General features: G+C 39.2%; 1 protein-coding gene across 2 annotated transcripts in view; it reads left to right on the top strand.

The window, feature by feature from the left end:
• LOC140203000 (glia maturation factor beta-like) overlaps positions 1-18,668 on the top strand; it is a 35,098-nt gene extending 16,430 nt beyond the window's left edge. For both annotated transcript variants that reach the window (XM_072268682.1, XM_072268672.1), the window contains 3 exons: positions 533-615; positions 14,213-14,286; positions 15,882-18,668. In XM_072268682.1, the coding sequence (XP_072124783.1) occupies positions 533-615; positions 14,213-14,286; positions 15,882-15,953 (229 nt within the window). In that variant the 3' untranslated portion in view covers positions 15,954-18,668. The remainder of the gene's footprint in view (positions 1-532; positions 616-14,212; positions 14,287-15,881) is intronic.
• The last annotated feature ends 204 nt before the right edge of the window (positions 18,669-18,872 follow it).

Below are 18,872 nucleotides of genomic sequence, written 5' to 3' on the forward strand. Positions count from 1 at the left end.
CCCCCAGGATCTTCGCCATCAGCTTACCAGCCACTGAAGTAAGACTCACTGGCCTATAATTTCCTGGGCTATCTCTGCTCCCTTTCTTGAATAATGGAACAACATCCGCAACCCTCCAATCCTCTGGAACTTCTCCCGGCCCCACTGGTGCAAAGATCATTGCCAGAGGCTCAGCAATCTCCTCCCTCGCCTCCCACAGTAGCCTGGGGTACATCTCGTCCGGTACCGGTGACTGAAATTAAAAGATTTGAAATATTTAAGTATTGTCATTTGAATTTCTATGAATTAATATGCAGAAGTTGCTGAACTAAATCAGCAAAAAGTATGTGCAAATCTTTTTCTTTGGATAAATTTGATGATTGTTATTTGGTATTTCTGTAAAATCCACTTTCCACAAGATGTTTTTGTAATTACAGATTCCAAGGGTAACAAAGGCCAATTGGCCCATTTTAAAATAGAATGATTCAATATCATATATTCCTTCCTTTGTAGGTGACCAGTTTTTAAAATTGTAATTTTCTTAACTTAGTACATTTGTAGTTTATAGTTACAGATATAAACACAGTGATGGAAGGATTTCCTATCCACTCTGCTTTATTTTCTTCAGTCCTTGCGGTAAGTGGCCAATTTCCAAAGTTTGCTTTCATCTTTGTCGACACATCAGTTTTTTGATTCACTGTGGTTTTGTTTTTCTGCTTCATTTTCCTTCAAGTGCTTCCATGAAGTGATTTTCTTGTATTTTCAAGAGTCACCTATTCTAGATGTACTGATTTTACTCTATTCAAAATAATACTTTTGAAGATTCCTGTATTCTGAAGTAATGCTTATTGGAAGTGTAACAAGTACAAACATGCAGTGCCTATATAAAAAAAAATACCCTCTCCCCCCCCGCTTCGGAAGTTTTCATGTTTTATTGTTTTACTGGCTTTTATTGGATTTAATTTGCCAATTTGACACTGATCAACCGAAAAAAACTTTCTTGTCAAAGTGAAAACAAATTCTTACAAATTCGTCTAAACATTTTACAATTATTAAACATAAACTAATTCGTTGCATAATTACTCACTCCTTTCAAGTCAATATTTAGTAGATGCACCTTTAGCAGCAATTACAGCCTTGAGTCTGTGTGGATAGGTCTCTTATCAGCTTAGCACATCTGGACACTGCAATTTTTCACCTGCTCAAGCTCTATCAGATTGACTGGGATTGTGAGTAAACAGCCCTTTTCAAGTCAGCCACAAATTTTCAATTGGATTGAGGTCTGGACTCTGACTTGGCCACTCCAGGACATTAACTTTGTTTTTAAGCCATTCTTGTGTCGCTTTGCCTTTATGCTTGGGGTCATTGTCTTGCTGAAAAACAAATCTCTTCCCAAGTTACAGTTCTCTTGCAGACCGCATCAGGATTTCCTTGGTTTTGTTGCATTCATTTTACCCTCTACCTTCACAAGCCTTCCAGGGCTTGCTGCAGTGAAGCATGATGCATCCATCACCATGCTTCGCTGTAGGAATGGTGTGTTTATGATGATGTACGATCTTTGGCGTGGCGTTTAGACTGAAGGCTAAAAAGCTGAATTTTTGTTTCATCAGACCATAGAACCTTCTTTCAGCAGACGTCAGAGTCTCCCACATGCCATCTGGCAAACTCTAGCCGAGATGTCATGTGAGTTTCTTTCAACAGTGGCTTTCTGTTTGCCACTCTCCCATAAAGCTGTGACTGGTGAAGCACCTGGGCAACAGTTGTGGTATGCGCTGTCTCTACCAACTTGGCCACTGAAGCTTTTATCTCCTCCAGAGTTGCCATAGGTCACTAGTCCCCTTCTTGCACGGGTTACTCAGTGAGGATGGCCTGCTCTAGGCAGATTTACAGCTGTGCCATATTCTTTCCATTTCTTGATGATTAACTTTACTGTACTCCAAGGGATATTCAGTGACTTGGAAATTTTCTTGTATCCATCCCCTGAATTGTGCTTTTCACTAACTTTTTCGTGGAGTTGCTTGGAGTGTTCTTTTGTCATCATGATGTAGTTTTTGCCCAAATACTGACAGTTGGAGCGTCCAGATTTCAGGTGTATTTTTACCTCAATCAATTGAAACACTTTGCACATAAGTGATCTCCATTTAACTCATTATGTGACTTCTAAAACCAAATGTCTCCACTGGTGATGATTTGGTGTGTCATGTTAATGGAGATGAATATTTGTGCAATCAATTATTTTGTGATTTATATTTGTAATTAATTTAGATCACTTTGTAGAGATCTGTTTTCATTTTGACACAAAAGTCTTTTTCTGTTCATCAGTGTCAAAAACACAAAATATGTGGCCTGTACTGCCATGGTGAGGCCAAACTCAGGTTGGAGGAGTAACACCTCATATACTTTCTGGGTAGTCTCCGGCCCTTTGGCATGAACATTGAATTCTCCAACTTCCAGTAATTTCCTCTCCCTCCCTTCCCCCATCCCAGTTTCACTCTGCCCCCTCCTCCAGCTGCCTATCACCTCCTTCATGGTTCCGCCTCCTCCTACTACCTATTGTGCTTTCCCTTATTCCTCCTTCACCTTTCCTGCCTATCCTCTCCCTGCTTCCCCTCCCCACCCCTTGACCTTTCCCCTTACTGGTTTTTCATCTGGAACCTACCAGCCTTCTCCTTCCCACCCTCCCCCCACCTTCTTTATAGGGCCCCTGCCCCTTCCCTCTACAGTCCTGACGAAGGGTCTCGGCCCGAAACATTGACTGTTTGTTTCCACGGATGCTGCCTGACCTGCTGAGTTCCTCCAGCGTGTCGTGCGTGTTGATCAGTGTCAAAAGAAAAGCCAAATTAATATGAACACTTCCAAGGGGGTGAATACCTTTTATAGTCACCTTTGAATCAGAATGTCTCTTGATCCTGCTTGAGCTTGCAAAGGATCGTAAATTTCCAAATTAAAACTATCGTACTATCATTATTGGTTTAACTTGTTTAAGACAATTTGACCATGTTAAATTGCTTTCATATTTTGAATTTTGAAGGTTTATGTTTTGTGGTTAATAAAATAATTTGCAATTAATTGCAAGTAAAGTAATAATTATTTAGTATTTAAGACAAAGCAGCTTCCCACTGTTCATCTCTTGTCCTCCCCTCTATGAAAGGTACTTGGATTTGAAGTGGAGTTCTGCAGTTTATGAAACCAGTTTCAAACTTTGTAAATACGAAGCTGTTAATTTGTATGGGTGATTCCAGTGTTTATCTTGACGAACAAAGCAAACTTTTTAAAAATTGTTTTCGCAACTTCTAGAATTCAGAAACATAGTCAGTGAAATGTATCTGAACTGTACTTTTCGATGACCCACACTGGAGCAACAATATAAATTTTCTCTGTTCTCTTATATCCTTCTCAGCCAGAGTCAATGCACTTTTAATCCACTCTTCTGACAAATGGAATATTTTTATCTAGTTTATATAAGAAGAAAGAGGAAGGGTCTATGAACCAGCTTCATCATTTAATATAATTATGGCAGATTTTATTTTTCCCTTCAACCACTTCTTTCTTTATAAGCTTTACAGTGGCATGCAAAAGTTTGGGCACCCTGTCAAAATTTCTGTTACAGGTTTCCCCCGCCACCCGAAGGTAGAGCGTTCCTACGAAACGGTTTGTAAGCTGGAATGTTGTAAAGTGAAGAAGCAATTACCATTTATTTACATGGGAAAATTTTGTGAGTGTTCGCAGACCCAAAAAATAACCTACAAAATCATGCTAAATAACACATAAAACCTAAAATAACAGTAACATATAGTAAAAGCAGGAATGATATGATAAATACATAACCTATATGAAGTAGAAATACTTTTCCACAATCATTGCCTGAACTGTTCTCCGTAGTGAAAATCTCACGCAAGCGCTCTCGGCAAAAACACTCTCTCCAGTAACCTTTAAGCTATGAAGCTGCCAAATCATACCAAATAACACGTAAAAATACACAGCCGATATAAAGTAGAAATAATGTATGTACAGTGTAGTATCACTTACCGGAATTGGGAAGACATCGAGCACACTGATGATGGTGTGTTAGGCTGAGTCGTCGCAGGTTGGGGTGGTGCAGTGGCCCCCACCCTTCGGGCAGCGACCCGATACCGATCCGCGAAGCATGCAGGGGTATAGTGGTGGCCAGGAGGCACACAGCACATCTTTAAGAAAAAAGCCAAAATAAACATGCCAATTAATTAGGTGCCGCCCGGCATGTAATTGTTGGCCCAGATCAGAGGCGACTGCCGATTGCGCCGCCTCTGATCTGGGCCGACAATTACGTGCTGGGCGGCACCTAATTAATTAGTTTATATTTCGGCTTTTTTCTTAAAGATGTGCTGTGTGCCTCCTGGCTACCGCTGCATTCTCCGCGAATCGGTATCTGTCTGCGGCCTGGGGGTTGGGGTGGTGGGATACTGGGGTGTCGTCTGTTTCCATCAGGGCAAGCAGGTCATCTTCTATGTCTGCCTGCCTCGATGTCGAAGGTCAAGGTTCGTCGTCTGCTGTGGCTGATGTGGAAGTTTTGAAAAGCGACAGTATGCTTGACTGCTGAGCCTGGCGCCTTTTTCTATCATACAGTTCTTTGTAAGGACTTAAACCATCTTGCAAGTATGCCCTAAACCAATGTACCCTTTCAAAATTAAAGTCGTACTTTATCATTACTCACTCGGTTTCGATTGTTATCCTTTCCTCTTCCAATTGCATCAGCTCTTCATCAATCAGTTCTTGGTCATGGGATGCCAAAACCTCTTCAACATCAGCTTTGTCAACTTCCACAAGCCAAACTCACGTTGTCCTTACTTCGTTCACCATGATCAAAATGCTTAATTATGTCTAGTTTTACACCAAGTGTAACACCCTTACAAGCTCTTTTAGGCTTTTCCAATACCTTAGAACTCATCTTGCAAATGGCTGCTCACAGGCACGTGTTGAAGCAATGCCAGCAAGAATGCTGTTCCGAATCCAGGGGAGAGCGGCTGCTCGGGGCGTGTGCTGCTTTTTCTGTACGCTGCCTTTTTTCGTAACAGTGAAAACACCTTCTGTTAGCGAAAACAGGGAACTAATGTAGATCTTTCGTAACAGTGAGGTTTCGTAAAGCGAACGTTCGAAAAGTGAGGGACACCTGTACTGTGAATAGCTAAGCGAGTAAAAGATTACCTAATTTCCAAAAGGCATAAAGTTAAAGATGACACATTTGTTTAATATTTTAAGCAAGATTAATTTTTTATTTTCATATTTTACATTTTCAAAAATAGCAAAAAAGGAAAAGGGCCCGAAGCAAAAGTTTGGGCACCCTGCATGGTCAGTACTTAGTAACACCCCCATTGGCAAATATCACAGCTTGTAAACGCTTTCTATAGCCAGCTAAGAGTCTTTCAATTCTTGGTTGGGGGATTTTCGCCCATTCTTCGTTGCAAAAGGCTTCTAGTTCTGTGAGATTCTTGGGCCGTCTTGCATGCACTGCTCTTTTGAGGTCTATCCACAGATTTTCGATGATGTTTAGGTCGGGGGACTGTGAGGGCCATGGCAAAATCTTCAGCTTGTGCCTCTTGAGATAGTCCATTGTGGATTTTGAGGTGTGTTTAGGATCATTATCCTGTTGTCGAAGCCATCCTCTCTTCATCTTCAGGGTCTCGGCCTGAAAAGTCGACTGTACCTCTTCCTAGAGATACTGCCTGGCCTGCTGCATTCACCAGCAACCTTGATGTGTGAAGATTATTAAGGGATTGGACAAGCTGGAGGCAGGAAGCATGTTCCCGCTGATGGGTGAGTCCAGAACCAGAGGCCACAGTTTAAGAATAAGGGGTAGGCCATTTAGAATGGAGCTGAGGAAAAACTTTTTCAGCCAGAGAGTGGTGGATGTATGGAATGCTCTGCCCCAGAAGGCTGAGGAGGCCAAGTCTCTGGATGCTTTCAAGAAGGAGATGGATAGAGCTCTTAAAGGTAGTGGAATCAAAGGTTATGGGGATAAGGCAGGAACTGGATACTGATTGTGGATGATCAGCCATGATCACAGTGAATGGCGGTGCTGGCTCAAAGGGCCGAATGGCCTACTCTTGCACCTATTGTCTTTTGTTCTTTTCATGAAATTCTGCACCCTTTTTTCTCCAAACATACCTTTGCTTATTGCAGCCAAAAAGTTCTATTTTAACTTCATCAGTCCTCAGGACTTGTTTCCAAAATGCATCAAGCTGTTTAGATGTTCCTTTGCAAACTTCTGACGCTGAATTTTGTGGTGAGGATGCAGGAAAGGTTTTCTTCTGATCACTCTTCCATAAAGATCATATTTGTGCAGGTGTTGCTGCACAGTAGAACAGTGCACCACCACTCCAGAGTCTGCTAAATCTTCCTGAAGGTCTTTTGCAGTCAAACGGAGGTTTTGATTTGCCTTTCCAGCAATCCTACGAGCAGTTCTCTTGGGAAGTTTTCTTGGTCTTCCAGACCTCAACTTGACCTCCACCATTTTACTGTTTACTGTTTTACTGTTTTACTGTTTACTGCCATTTCTTAGTTACGTTAGGAACTGAGGAAACGGCTACCTGAAAACGCTTTGCTATCTTATAGCCTTCTGCTTTGTGGGCATCATTTATTTTAATTTTCAGAGTGCTAGGCAGCTGCTTAGAGGAGCTATTGGCTGCTGATTGTTGGGACAAGGTTTGAGGAGTCAGGGTATTTATAAAGCTTTGAAATTTGCATCACCTGGCCTTTCCTAACGGTGACTGTGAACAAACCATAGCCCTAACAAGCTAATTAAGGTCTGAGACCTTGGTAAAAGTTATCTGAGAGCTCAAATCTCTTCGGGTGCCCAAACTTTTACATGGTGCTCCTTTCCTTTTTTTAAAACTCTAAAATTGTCAAAACAAAAATAATACACTAACCTTGCTTAAAATGTTGAAAAGAATGTTTTATTTTAACTTTATGACTTTTGGAAATCAGTTCATTTTCTACTCACTTAACTATTCACAGTAACAGAAGTTTTGACCGGGGTGCCCAAACTTTTGCATACCAATCATATGATATCCATAATACCAATGGTAATTTTTGAAATAACAACATCCACAGCCTTTGAGAGCATGGTATTCCAACCCGAAATGGAACACTTGCCTAACTTCATGTGAAACATTGTTAATGTCCAGGAAAGTTTGTGCTTCAGTGGAATTGCCTTGTGTTATTCTCAATTCTTGGGAACATAGGCTTAGTTTACACAAGCTTTCCTGATAGCATAGTCCTTGATCTCAGGAATCAGTCTTGTATATATTCATTCCAACTTTCTTAGGCAAATTGTAACCTTTCTTGGGTAAGGAAATTCAGTGTTCCTATGATACTATAACCAAAATCCTTAGATAATCAGAGTAACTGTTCTTCACTCTCTTCTTCTAGTTTGTGTACCACAAAGGGTGATGTGATATTTAATTTTCTAATTTTTTTGCTCCACATTTTCTTCATTCATGTGCAAAGATTCCAATGCCTCTGAATGCAATTATTCTTCACATTAAAGAAAAATAATCTTCCTGTCAAAATAAATACTAACCTCCAAATGAATACATCTGCATGTTTTTGCCCTTTGGCATGTTTCTTCATTGTCTCTTGCACAGGTTTTTGTTTTACTCCATGCACTCTCCAACATATTATACTTGAATTCATGTAATTGATGTATTTTATTAGAAGTTACACACCAAGCAACGATTCATGCAATAGAGAATTACTTAATTTTGAATCTGCCATGGTAAAACTGATTGATTAATTTACTCCTATTCCTAGTTTTCAATTGAATAAATCCTCAGTGCAGGTGAATATACTATCCTCTATCACTTGGGCTGCTGGGTGTCTGTCAGTTAACACTCTTGTATCAAGGACAATCTGTATTATTTCAGTGATTTATTACTTTATTCTGGTAACTCCCTTGGGTTGTAGGCCACTGTTATGCAATTTCTTCATCAGTTAGGTCAACACCCCAGGAATTAATCTGGTCTGCATACACCGTGCCAACTTCAAAGCAGGTATATTCTTAGCCAGAAAGCGTGACTAAGACTGAATATGCAGTCTCATGGCCCTCAGCAATACCTTTCTACTCTAACTACTTGCAAAAGATACCATAACAGTTGCCTTAAATGTGTATTGTACCTGAATTTACCTTGTGATTCCTCCACACATCATTGGATAGGTACATGGAGGGGAAGGGGCTTGGTGGTTCATGATCTGAACTCGGACTATCAGAGAGAATGCTATGGTCAACATGGATCAACAGAGTCAAAGGGTCTTTTCCCCTGTTATATTACTCTGCTGTACGACCAACATTTGCTGTTTCTGAAAAGCAAATGTTTCCCTTTAGTCTTCCATTAGAACTGGAAAAGTGAGAAAAGACAGTGTGTTTTAAGGTCCAGAGGGGGAAAAGAGATGAACGAAGCAAAGGGAGTATTTGTGATACCAAGATTGGGAGGTGACATATCCTGCTGATGCAGTCCAAGACAGGGCGATCAGTGTTAATCACAGCTGGTCTGTTTGAACAAATAAAAATAGATAAATGAGGGAAAAAATGTGAGAACTAGAAATGAAAATCATACCAATTGTCAGAGTGCTGGAAATATTAAGCAGCATCTATGGCAACCGAAAAACAGAATTATGTTTCACCTAGATGACCTTGCATTACTGGCTAGTTCTGACACAAACAGGGAAGACAAGTTGTCTGAAATTGTTGAACTTCAGGACTGCAGTGAGCCCAGATAGAAGATGATGTTCTGTCCTCAAGCCAACGTTGGATTTTGTTAGCGCAGTGCGGGGGGCCGAAGAGTACAAGTGAGAAGGAGAATTAAAGTGACAGGTAACCTGAAGCACAGTCACTGCTGCAGATGTTTCTTTTACCTTTATAGTCTTGCCTTTATGTATTTCCAGCATTTTATTTTATTTCAGATTTCTAATTCAAATACTGTTAATTTCTCCCTTCTGCTCACTCATCTTTTTTTACTTGCATTACTCCAGACAGAGATTTTCATTAATAAATGTACATCACCCTCTCAGATCACATCAGCAAAATGTGTCAGTGTCTGCCATGTCATAAACATCCACTTTGTGATCTTCTCTGCAATTTAAAACTTGATTTTCAGTTCAGATGCAAGGTCACCGACCAGAAACATTATCTTTCTAAGACAATGAGAGGCATTGATCATGTGAATAGTCAGAGGCCTTTTACCAGGGCTGAAACGCCTAACACGAGGGGGCATATTTTTAAGGTGCTTGGAAGTAGATGGAGAGGGGATATCAGGGGTAAGTTTTTCACACAGAGAGTGGTGGTGCACTGCTGACGATGGTGGTGGAGGCAGATACAATAGGGTCATTTAAGAGACTCCTAGATAGGTGCATGGAACTTAGTAAAATAGAGGGCTATAGGCTAGGGAAATTCTAGGCAGTTTCTATAGTCGGTTACATGGTCGGCACAACATTGTGGGCCGAAGGGCCTGTAATGTGCTGTAGATGTCTATGTTCTATGTCCTTTGTTGCTCTCCAACGTACAATTTAACCTTCTGAGTATCGTCAGTATTTAATGTATTCACTAGTTTTTCCATTGTTTAAAGAATCCTCTTGCCCATTCACTTACCTTGGCTATATCACATCAAAGATTCCTTGCCTCAGCTTCAGCTTTCAGAGTGATTGGCACTGATGACCCCTATTTCCATCTAGGGGGTCAGTGTGGACATGGTGGGGATTACAAATACCTGGGGATACGAATTGACAATAAACTGGACTGGTCAAAGAACACTGAGGCTGTCTACAAGAAAGGTCAGAGCCTCTATTTCCTGAGGAGATTGAGGTCCTTTAATATCTGTCGGATGATGCTGAGGATGTTCTACAAGTCTGTGGTGGCCAGTGCTGTCATGTTTGCTGTTGTGTGCTGGGGCAACAGGCTGAGGGTAGCAGACACCAACAGAATCAACAAACTCATTCGTAAGGCCAGTGATCTTGTGGGGATGGAACTGGACTCTCTGACGGTGGTGTCTGAAAAGAGAATGCTGTCCAAGTTGCGTGCCATCTTGGACAATGTCTCCCATCTGCTACATAATGTATTGGTTGGGCACAGGAGTACATTCAGCCAGAGACTCATTCCACCGAGATGCAACACAGAGTGTCATAGGAAGTCATTCCTGCCTGTGGCTATCAAACTTTACAACTCCTCCCTTGGAGGGTCAGACACCCTGAGCCAATAGGCTGGTCCTGGACTTGTTTCCACCTGGCATAATTTACATAATATTTAATTATTTATGGTTTATATAGCTGTATTTATACTCTATTCTTGGTTTGTGCAACTGTAACGAAACCCAATTTCCCTTGGGATCAATAAAGTATGTCTGTCTGTCTGGAGGTTGAGCAGCTATTTCCTTTAACTGAAGAATTTTTGGATAAGGGATTAGCCAGTTTGAGTTAAAATAAGAAATGTCGTAAATATATATTTTTTGGGTTTCTCCAAAAGAGCTGAGATTGATCAGTCAATGAGCCTTTCAGGTCTGAGGTTAGTAGAATTGGCCATGAGTTTGGGTTTGAGTCTCAGAATCAACCATAACCTCATTTACTGTTGTAGCAGTATTGAATGCCCTTTGGCTTTGTGTTTGATCTTTGACGCAACGTTCCTGCAGCCATCTGCAATGCCCAAAGGTTTTTAATATTATATAGTTGTGAAGCTTAGCAAGTGAATTAAAAATTTTCCTCCTCCTGAACCACATGCTTATAATTTGTTTTTTAATGTGTGGATTTAACCACATGAAAATTAAGATAAGATCTTTTGTGGCCTCATTATTTAGCACAGCCACTTGTGCATTACTGAAAGCTCTGAAAAGCCAAATGCACTCATCTCTTGTTGTTTCTTATCTATTCTAGAAGTGATAACACCAAACTCTAGATTTGGAAATGTAATTTCCTTTTGGTAAATGATGTTAGTGTTTTCTAAGCAAACTGTTACCTCATTCCTGTTCGTTTATTCCCCAAAAGTGTGTGACTAAACAATTTGTTACCCACACTAACTTGTCCTTAATCTGGTGAGCACTTTTTAAAAATCATTTATGATCTTTGAGGTGAAGATGCCGGTAAGTTCCAGGCGTGTGTACCTGGCAGGGTACTGAACATCTGTGCAGACCAACCGGCTGGAGTGTTCAAGGACATCTTCAATATCTCACTGATGCAGCTGGAGATTCTTGCTTCCTTCAAAAGAACAGAAATCATTCCAGTGCCCAAGGGGAGCAGGATGAGCTGCCGCACGGACTGTTGTGCAGTGGTACTCACATGCACTGTGACGAAATGCTTTGAGAGGTTAGAGGTCATGGCTAGACTGAACTCCTGCCTGAACAAGGATCTGGACCTGCTGCAAATAGGCCACAAGAGGTCTACAGCAGGCACAATGTCACTGGCTCTCCACTGCTTTGGACCACCTGCTCAACAGCGATACCTACGTCAGGCTGCAGATTATCAATTACAGCTCGGTGTTCAACACCATCATCCCCTCACTACTTATCAACAAGTTTCAAAATGGCCTTTGTACATACCTCTGCTTGCAACTGGATCATTGACTTCCTCAGGGTGAGACCACATTATGGATTAGTGAGGGTGACATCTCATTGACACTCAGTTCGGGCGCACCTCAAGGAGATGTGCTTTGTCCACTGCCCTGCTCTTTCTACATTTATGACTGTGTGGCTAGGCACAGCTCAAACACAACCTGTAAATGTGATGATGACACCAGTACTATTGGTAGAATCTCAGAAAGTGACAAGGAAGTGTTTGGAAATGAGATAGATTGGCTGATTGGTGTCACAGCAACAACCTTGCACTCAACAGCAGCAAGACCAGGGAACTGATTGTGAATTTCAGGAAGGGAAAGTTGGAGAACACACGCCTGCCCTCCTTGAGGAGTGGAAAAGGTGAGCAGCCTCAAGTTCATTTGGTACCAATATCTGAGGATCTATCTTGGGCCCAGCACTCTGATGTCATCATTGAGAAGGCACACCAATGGTTCTTCTTTGAATAGATTTTGTATGTAACCAAAGACTCTTACAAATTTCTACAGACGTATGGTGGAGACTGCAGTGCACTAGACTGCAAGAGGCTGCAGAGAGCTGTAGACTCAGCCAGCTTTATCATAGGCACAACCCTCCCCCTGCCCCCATCATGGGTATCTTCAAGAAGTAATGCCTCCGGAAGGCACCATCTGGAATATGCCCTCGTCTTGTTACCACCATGAGGTTGTAGGTACAGGAACCTGAAGCCCCACACTCAATGATTCAGGAACAGCATCTTCCTCACCATCAGATTTTTGAATGGTCTATGAACACTACCTTGTTATTCCTTTTTTATTTATTTTTGTAACTTATTTTTATACCTTGCACTCTAGTACTGCTGCAAAATAAGTTTCTCGATGGATGTTAGTGATAATAAACCTGATTTTCAAACAATGAAGAAATGATGATACATTTTAAAGTTGACAATGGAATTAAGTGGAGACTCATTTATGAATATTGATGGTCTCTGGTAATTATTGTTCTTGTCCATTGAGTTATTTTGTCTATTCCAAAGAAATAAATACCATTCATTTGATATCGCAGCCAGTTTCATGTTCCCTGTTGTAATTCCTTCTGCCTCTTCTTCAAACGTTATATGGAGGTGCCAGACATTGTAGATGCTGTAAATCTGGAGCTACACGCACAGGTTCTGAAGGAACTAGCAGGTCAAGCAGCATCTTTGGAGGGAAATGGACAGTCAGTGTTTCATGTTGTGACCCTTCATGTGTCTTGACTAGTACAATCGACTGTCCACCTCACTCTAAATATGCTGCATGATCCACTAAATACCTCCAACACCTTTGTGTGTTGCTGAAAGGGTGCGTACTCGCTTTATTTGCTAACACAGGTTTCTCACTTTCTTGCACAGACCAGTTATAAAAGTGAAACTCTTAACTGAAAATTAAGAATCTGCAAGACTGTTCCATTGTTATGTATACTCGGTGATTTGTTAAATATAGAATCGCAGAAGCTATATTTTTGACCTAAAATGTAGCTTTAAGCACTTGAAGAACAGTGACAATTAACATGTCAAAGTTGAGCTCTAATTACAGAATAGATGTTTTGCCTGTAAAATTCTGTAAGATTGTCAAATTCATATTTTAAACACAGCACAAAGGAAATTGAAAACCTGCAAGGTGCTCATTTACATTGATATCAGTTTAGTGCATAATGTCAGGTGATGTACCTGTAATGTCATGCTTTCGTACCTGTAATGTACTTTGCAATAATTTATGATTCTCAGTTACTCAATTCATGATTCTGCATTCAGTGCTTGAAGATGCAGTACAGCAGTTGACATCTTTAGAAGATAAACTTTCTTTTGAGCCTTGAATAGGGGAACATATTTTCTGCTTGGTTGTCATACCCTATCATGGTCTTTAACTATATATCTTAGTTCATTTGAAAAAGTATTCACCCTGACACTACTTCCAATATTTGGTCATAATTTTGGGTTATGGCTTAACATTATGGTAACCTGAGTGAACTGTGGAAAAAGAATTACACTCAAGAATACTGTGTACTGTTCTTATTTAATGAAGAGTATACTGTGGAGGTAGTTAAGATAGGTTCACTTGATTTGGTTCCAGGGATGATGGGTTTGCCTTGAAAGGCGGAGCAGATTAGGCCGCTCATTGGAGTTCAGGAAATTGACAAGAATATATGCTTAGAGAATGTTTTTTAACAGTACAGAAATCTAAATCTAACTGGGGAAGACTATCAGAATAAGGCGCTGTCTTCCGTCCGTGTGTGTGTGTGTTTGTTTGTTTATTTATTTATTTCCAGACAGCTGTGGAAGTTGAATATATTACTAACGCAGAAGTTGAATCATTGAATATATTGATGGTCAAGGAAAGTGGCTTTTTAGACTGTAATGGGGTTGTCTCACTGGGATTTGTGAGTGGAGCTTCAATCTCTGCATGGTACAGCAGTTTTGGGGCCTCGTGACTCACTCTTTTATTCTCGTCCTTAACCTTTAAAATTGTGATAATATATGTGTGGAGAGTTTTCTTTGACATGCATATGTTCCTTACCTTTCGTTAAAAGTAGGATGGGCTATGTAAAATAAATACTCTTCACGTTTCAATGCAGAACAGTCCCTCTTATGATTTTAAAGATTAGTGGCTTCTAATCAAAGCTTTACTTTCTGCCTTTAATTTTAGGTTGCAAGCCTGAACAGCAGATGATGTATGCTGGTAGCAAAATTGGATTGGTGGATATAGCAGAATTTACCAAGGTGAGAGGTTTGAATTTAACTTTTTTTGTTTCTTAAGGAAAAAATACTTAAAGTCTACACACAAAATGCTGGAGGAGCTCAGCAAATCAGACAGCTTCTATGGAAATGAATAAACAGTTGATGGTTTGGGCTGAGACCCTTCAATGTCACTAGAAAGGAAGGGAGATGATGCCAGAATAAAGGAGGTAGGGAGAGAAGGGGGTCAAGCTAGAAAGTGAGAGGTGAAGAAAGAGTCTGGGTGCTGATAAGAAAAAGGTAAAGGGGTGGAGAATAAGGAATCTGATTGGCGAGGAGAGTAGACCATGGGAGAAGTGGAAGAGGGAAGGGCACCAGGGGATGGTGATAGGCGGGTGAAGAGAAGAGGTAAGAGGCCAGAGTGGGCAACAAAGATTCCTTCTTCAGCCCTTTGCCTTTCCAACTGTCACCTCCCAAACTCTTTCATTCATCCCTCCTTCCCCACCCACTTGGCTTCACCTATCACCTTCTAACTTGTCCTCCTCCTCCACCCCCCACCTTTTTATTCTGGCATCTATCCCCTTCCTTTCCAGTCTGATGAAGGTTCATAGCCTGAAATGGTAACTGTTTAGTCATTTCCAAAGATGCTGCCTGACCTGAGTTCCTCCAGCGTTTTGTGTGTGTTGCTCTGGATTTCCAGCATCTGCAGAATCTCTTGTGGTTATGTACTTGAGTGCACCTTCATCTTAGAAGATGGCTGAAATATTTCTATTCTCTGAATATCTGGGCTAACATTACCAGCTGCAAATATTCACTGCTCTTGATTTTTAGGAAAATAAGTCACTTGTTCTTTGAAGCATTGGTCAGCTCAGTCTAATTTCAGAATGCTGTCAAGTTGTTTAAAAAAGTTGAGTGTTGGTGCAATCTATGAAGCAGAAGACAATTGTCAGGAGCTGTTATTTGTCTGCACTGAAGGAGAAAGAAGCTATTACAAACTGAAACCCATCAAGGTGAAGCATCAGTATGCCTCGGCCACTTGGCTAATTGAGACAACTTCCACAACAGCAACACAGCTGATCATTTCAATTTTGCAAACATTTCCTGTCTGCCATATCACTGATTGCCTAAAGACACATTTGCCTCTGAACGGTTTTTGAACCTGCTACTCTGCTCTTTCTAGATTGGAAGACAGTGGTGAGTCCAAAAATATTCTTGGCCCATCTTTTTCTTTTTCCTGAGGTCCGGATATATAAAATATTCTAATGGCACACAATAACAATTATTAAATATGTAAACATTTTAGAAATGGATACTTGTTAAATTTTACTCCTTTACTGTGAGGCTGAATATTTAACATATATTTTGCTATTGATAGTGATAGGGCACTGATCATAATTCCTTGCCATCTTCTTCTGCTCCCTTGGATACTGGGAGCACTGTTTAGTACTGGTTTAAAGTGGAGCACATCTTGAGAGCTGTGTTATGATATATAATTTAAAGAAATCTTGTAAAGTTTTTACTGAATTGCTTAAGTGTAGCCTATTGTTAAAGAAGTTCTTTTTTTATGAATGTTCCTTGTTGATTTACTTCACGATGGAGACTGGTCTGAGCTGTTAATAATTTGTGTATTTGTCTTTCAGGTGTTTGAAATTAGAAATACAGAAGACTTCACTGAAGAGTGGCTTTGCAAAAAACTTGGATTTTTCCGTTAACAAAGTTACAGTATTCTGTTTCACTTCATATGAATGAATGACATGAGCTTGAATTTTAAATATGCATATAAACTGGAAAATTAAGTGATTTTTATACTTTGTGTTCAAAGTTGTATTGGATTTAAGCACTGTGAAAATGTTGAATGCAGTTTTCCAAAACATTAACTTATCAAGCACTTAACCTTTTTCTGTTCTTGGTGTAAGCCAGAAAAATAAGTTAAGATCAGAGTTTTCAAGCATACGTGGATAGTATGATCATTTTGACCTCTGGTTTAAGCATAATCCAGGCAATCATCGTCATTCTTTTTCCTTTAAGGATTATCAATTAATGAATTTATCTAAACATGTTATTGTGTAAAACACACTACAGTGTGAAAACTATTCTCTTCCGATAAATAGGCTTCTGCGTTGACCCTGCCTTATCCTTCAAATCATCCAAAGTTTTCACATACTGTTTTAAAAATTAAAACACTCTATGACTGTGCTGGTCATGTATTTTATTTTTGATTCTTTCATGAATTTTCCATATAAATTCCATAATTGGTTTTCATTGGTACACTTCAAAACTTGAAAAATATTGAAAAGCCCAATTTGTAACCATACTAAAATATGTATTCATTAATGAATTAATAGTATGGGTTGACTATTTTAAAGTAAAACCTTATCTTTGGCGTATTTAACTTCCATGGCTTTGCGAGTTTTTCTCTGTCATGACCCACATTTTTTGTCTCAAGTGTCTTCACAAGAATCTTCCAAACTAGCAATTATCCTGGCAGTGACAAAGGCATTCCACATAACGAACTTAACCGTCTAAACTAGACAGCCAGTGAGGGAGACTTTCTTCTACTGTTTTTTTTAAGAAGGGTGGTTTTTGAGTTGGATGGCCACAGAACACAATCCATTTGCAGGCATTTAATCCAAAGTATTAAATGCCCCGGAAACTGATTATGATTGTTGCCTTTACCTATGCCTTATGACTTACCACCTTGATACTTAAAGGCAACACTCCCAGCAAACAAGTCCCATTCAGCTCTGTAAACCCTGCTCATAAGCTAGTTTAGCAGAATCAGAGAAGGATAAATGGTATTCATGGCTGCTTCTGGAACTTATTCCCTGTGAAAGTTAGTTTTCAGTATCTAGTTGATTTTCTATTAAAGGGGCATTTTTTAAAAATGATTTTTTTTAAAAAAACAAATCCCATGGAACACTAAATCTAGTTAGCATATTTGAAAATGTTAAGTCTATACAAATTATGCTGAATTAGAACAGGTACTGTAAGGTTTAAGAATGAATAAATGGTTTCATGGTGGGTTATTTAGTCTAAGGATACCTTCAGTGATAATTTTCCCCCAGTCTATTTTTTTTTAAGTTGTTCCTATGTCTGTGTTTCTAATTTAACATTTTACTTATTTTAAATCACTTGCAAGGTAGTTTACGACAGGATAATCTCTTGGTTTTGGATTTCAGATAATCTACTTGCATTTGAATAAGTTGGATTCAGCTAAATAGGTTTCATTTTGTACAAGAAAATCTTAAATTCCATTTGTTACATATGATTTAAATGATGAAGTTAATGCTTTCAGTGCTTGAGTTAATTAGGCATGTGTGGGTACTTAATGTATTGCAGTAGCAATTGTTGCAATGCTATGGCATCCTTCCCATGGAAGCTGCAAACAGAATTTCATTTATTAAATGGAGACTTGCAGAAGTGTTCAAACTACAATTTACATCTGAATCTTGGCAAATAGTTTTTACACAGTCTCTTTTTCTTACTTTTCTAATGAGCATTCCAAACTGCATTCAGCTGAAAAATGTATGTCTTGTATAATGTCTTGTGCTAAATCCACAGTGATATTTTTAACATCATATTGCTCAATTTTTTAATAGGTATTAATCTTGGAATACATTATTTGATATATGTTGTGCATTTTGTTTGTTGCATGCTTAATTCGTACCATCTGAAAATAGAATTCATAACTGCTCAATATGTCCAATGTTATCTTAAAACTAAATAGTCAAATTATTAAGAAATGCAGTCTTGCCAAGATGTCCTTGTATAGTATGAGCATTTTTGCTGCGTTTTTGTTTAATCATATTAAATGTCTACTCATGCCTTTTAATACACCCAGTTCCCAGTCTGGCAACACCTCAATTTTAATTTATTTGTTTTCAAAATGCTATGGTCTTGTCCCTTTCCGATCTCTCGCCGGACTATTTATGCTACTATAGTTTGACTCCTGCAAACATGTGCTTTAATTGCAGTAGCATCAGTGACTATCTTTAACAGCCTATGCTCTGAAATTCTCCCCTTAAACTTTCAGTGTACCTCTTTGTAATTAACTTTAAAAGGAAGCCTTTTGACCATCAGTGCTAATCTATCATTTGATTGTGTCAATTTTTTTTTGTGTTTGAAGCTGTGAAGTGCCTTGAGGTGCTTTATTATGTTAACACTATAAACACAAGTTTGTTATTGGGATTACAACTGCATGAAAGAAAATTACAATTTTTGTACCACTTTAAAGAGCTTTTCAGATTGATGTACTGCTCATTTGAATGATTTGTACTAAAATGAGATGTGACATGTCTGTATCCTGAAATGCATGATGCTAGCAGTAAGTATAAAGGTTAACCGTAACTGAACTACATTGTATGTGGTGCAATTATTGATATTTTTGGGTTTCTTTCTGTGGGTGCAAAATAAAGATTTTCATGTACGCAAAATGTGATGCCTTTTTACCCTTCTACATGTTTTCTCTTTTAATATTTTTATTAGTTTCTACATAGAATACAGAGTACAAGAAAGTATATACAGTATAAAGGTAAAAAAACTACCAATTACAATATATATATTCATAACAATCTCATTACCCTGTATTCATGTAGGTTAGACAAAGTTATATTGAAATATACTTATTTATT

The sequence above is a fragment of the Mobula birostris genome, chromosome 1 (assembly GCF_030028105.1).
Source record: "Mobula birostris isolate sMobBir1 chromosome 1, sMobBir1.hap1, whole genome shotgun sequence".
NCBI lineage: Eukaryota > Metazoa > Chordata > Chondrichthyes > Myliobatiformes > Myliobatidae > Mobula > Mobula birostris.